The sequence below is a fragment of the Apiospora hydei genome (assembly GCF_038363865.1).
Source record: "Apiospora hydei strain CBS 114990 chromosome Unknown utg000004l_segment0_segment0, whole genome shotgun sequence".
Lineage (NCBI taxonomy): Eukaryota > Fungi > Ascomycota > Sordariomycetes > Amphisphaeriales > Apiosporaceae > Apiospora > Apiospora hydei.
In genome coordinates this window covers 1,447,527-1,451,135 of record NW_027117363.1, presented here as the reverse complement: position 1 = coordinate 1,451,135, position 3,609 = coordinate 1,447,527, and the positions used below count along the sequence as shown (strand labels likewise).

The 3,609-nt window shown below is 54.4% G+C and overlaps 1 protein-coding gene across 1 annotated transcript; it reads right to left on the bottom strand.

Moving 5' to 3' along the window:
- Positions 1 to 1,825: 1,825 nt before the first annotated feature.
- Positions 1,826 to 3,367, bottom strand: PG997_002964 (cystathionine beta-synthase; the record flags this gene model as incomplete). The annotated part of the gene is made up of 1 exon (XM_066807279.1): positions 1,826 to 3,367. One exon carries the CDS (start codon positions 3,365 to 3,367, stop codon positions 1,826 to 1,828), a length of 1,542 nt encoding a protein of 513 aa, XP_066670897.1.
- Positions 3,368 to 3,609: the final 242 nt, after the last annotated feature.

Genomic DNA, 3,609 nt, shown 5'->3' with positions numbered 1-3,609 from the left:
ATTCCCTTTGCTTTCTTCATATTTCAACGCAACCCATCAACTGCTCTCCTATACATGGGTAAGCAGCCGGTAGAGAAATAGTTCTTCGCTGAATCGGCTTTCTTATTAGTTCCAGGGATCGTAGCATTATTTGCGACTATTGCACCTGGCTCTTTAGGATATCGTTGTTGCAAGGCTTCAGGACATTCACTCGGTGGCCACCAGCCTGCTTGACAACGGCCTTCGGCTTATTCAACGTAATCTATATAGATACAGTTAGTACATGATTCGTGCATCAGTCAGTTCATCAAGGACTTCAGCACTAGTGGTTTAGTGGTAAAATCCATCGTTGCCATTCCGTAAAAACGAATTTTCGATGGGCCCCGCGTTCGATTCGCGGCTAGTGCACTTACGATTGTGTCTCTTTTTGTAAATTTGTTTGTTTTGTTTTGGCCGTTTATAGAACAGGATATCGTGGGATATGCGCTGGAGTTTTCCATCTAAGGAGGCTTCTTGTGGCTGTGGGGAATTTGGGCGGCTGGAACCAATCAAAAGGCTTGGACAGCTGCTGATGTGGGTCTACCAGATCTTACCTTCCCCTTATGGCCCTCTCTTCTTCTTCTTCTCCCCCTTTCTCTCCCTTTCTCTCCTTTCAATATTTAATTGTTTTCCATTTGTACTTCTAGTATTGGCTGAGACCGTTTTCTGTGCTTGGACCGGTAAGGTATAGTGAGGAACAAGCCCAGCATCGCGCTTCGTTACTACTCCGAGCTTACATAGTAGACTTTTGGTCCACGGACTCGTTGTGTAACTCTTCCGAGTAGACGGTCAAGAGGCGAAAGCTGAGAGGACTAAGAGACTATCATAACTTAAGTTGAATTGGTATAATGTGGTCACATTATATCCGAGCCCCTGCGTGTTGAGTGCGGCTTTGTTGCAGCTGGTAGGCCCTATACCCAAGCTAATGAGGGTGATTCACAACCTTCTCTCGTTGGGTTCTGTTTGACCATGCCTTGAACTCATCACCATCCCTATCGTGTGTTCCAAAATTATTCGGACTTTCGTTCTCTTGCCACTTCAAGGCTACGTAGTCATGAGACTTGAAGTCCATACAGGTAGCCGTACGTGATACAGAGACAACAAGAAATCTACATCTACCATATCCATCTACCCTATCCATCCCATATGTAAAAGGCCCGGATGAAAGCATGTGAAACCCGAATACATGGGCACGGCAGTTGCGGAGTGTCGGGGACCTTTCAAGTACATCCAGCGGGTGCCTGACAGGGGCGTCACGTTCGACCTCCTGCTACTGACCCTTCTGCATGAGCTAGTACACGCCTATCCCCAGATCTTCCACGAGCGACGTGCGTGGAGCCCGGGTCGCTGACGTACACAGTTCCACGTTCCGACAGTTGCATACCCAGATGCCGCAGCACGTGAAGTCGTGGGGTTCAGACTTCGCTCGTTTATGACAAGTATATAATATGCAGAGCTGTCACGGAGGTTGATAGCCCGGCCTTGGCCGTGTTCATAATTCTGCCGGGCCAGGCAGTCGTTTCACGAAAAAAGGGGCTGGAAGTAGGGGTTTGATACATGTCATATCCAATAAATGCATTACAGCGTGTAATCGGCCTGAACCAACATTATTCCCTGACGACGTTGAGTCCATCCACTCTGTTCAGAAGTCCTCATCTAGATACGTGAGTTGATCTAATCTACGTAAAGCTGGCATGATACCACCACCCCAAAACGCCGCTAACCATATGCGTGTATATATATTCTCGTAATTCTTTACTTTTTCGTAACTTATGCCTTGACCTGCTTCACCATCCAGGTAAGCAGATCAACCTTTGGTGACGACGGCCAGAGGCTTGCTCAGGGCCTTCTCAGCGCCGCTGGCGGGTTCTGTCACGACGGCGGCGCTGTTCCACTCGAAGAACTTGCTGAGGTCGGTCAGGGGGGTGTTCATGGTGATCTCGACAAACTTCCTGCGCTTGCCGCCCTTGCCCTCGCGGAGATCGGTCACGACCTCGTCCATGCGTCCAAAGTCGAACATGACTTCCTTGACGGGGGTCTGGCCAGTGGCGCGGCCGCGCGAGATGTAGCTGAGCAGGTTGCCCAGGGTGACGAGACCGACCAGCTTTCCGCCGGGGCCAGCCAGCACGGGCAGCTGATCGAAGCCCTTCTCTCGCATGGTCTCGATGGCTTCAGAGCAGAGGCTCGTCGAAATCACCGAAGTCACGGGCTTGAGGCGAAGAGCGCTGACGGTCGCGCCGGCGTAGGGGTCCTTCTGGTCGGCTACGCTCTCCTTGGCAACGGTCTCCTTGGCGGCCTTGTCGGTTTCGGAGAGCAGGTCGTTGGCGGACAGCCAGTCGTCGTCTGCGAACTTGCTGAGGTAGCTCCTGATGCTGTCGGGCAGGACCACGACCACGACATCATCCTTGGTAAGCTTCATGTCCTTGACGGCCTGAATCATGGCCGACATGGCACTGCCGGAGCTGCCTCCAACCAGGAGGCCTTCCTCGGCAATGAGCCTGCGGGCCAACTGGAAGCTCTCTACGTCCTCGGTCTTGTACCACTTATCGACGGCCTCGCGCACCAGCACTTCGGGAAGGAAGTCGTAGCCGATGCCCTCGACCTTGTAAGGCTGATCCCGGTGCTCTTCGTTCAGGCTCTCGGGCAGGGCAAGGATACTGCCCTGGGGATCGGCCGCCACGATCTTGACGTCCTTGTTGTGCTTCTTCAGGCCCTTGGAAAGACCAGTGATGGTACCTCCCGTGCCGGCGCCTGCGACCAAGCAGGTCACGCGGCCGCCAGTCTGCTTCCAGATCTCCTCGGCCGTGCCGAACTCGTGGGCGAGCGGGTTGTCCTGGTTCGAGTACTGGTCCAGGATGTGGGCGTTGGGGAGCTCCTTGACCAGTCGTCGCGCGACACCGATGTGGCTCTCCGGGGCGTCCCAGGCGGCCTGGGTCGGGGTACGGATGATGGTGGCGCCGAGGGCGCGCAGCACACTGACCTTCTCGGCGCTCATCTTCTCGGGCAGGGTGATGATGGTCTTGTAGCCCTTGATGGCACCGACGAGGGCCAGACCGATACCAGTGTTGCCACTGGTGGGCTCGATGAGGGTGTCACCGGGCTTGATACGGCCGGAGCGCTCGGCCTCCTCAATCATGCGCAGGGCAATGCGGTCCTTGACGGAGCCACCGGCATTGAAGAGTTCGACCTTGGCGTAGACTTCGCATTCGATGCCGAGCGACTGGGGGATCTTGTTGAGACGGACGAGCGGCGTGTTGCCAATGAGCTCTGTGGCCGACAGAGCAGTGGCAGGCGGAGGGGGACGATGGGGGAGCGAGGTCGCGCCGTTGGCGCCGTTGGTAGTGGCCATGGTGAGAGAGGGCTGTTGTCGGTGGACAGTGATGTACGGTTTTTGTTACGGCCGAATGAAAGAGAGGATGGAATGTTGGAGCGGGAGGCAAAAGGCAGAGACTTGGTGGTATTCCCTGAGGTGAGCACAGCTGAGGAGCAGAGAAGAAAGAAATCGAGAATCAGTCGACTTTTTGTTTTTTTTGCCCCGCCAAAGCCGACTTTATGCGAGGAGGCGATCGTCCAAGTCTAGAAGGAAGGGTT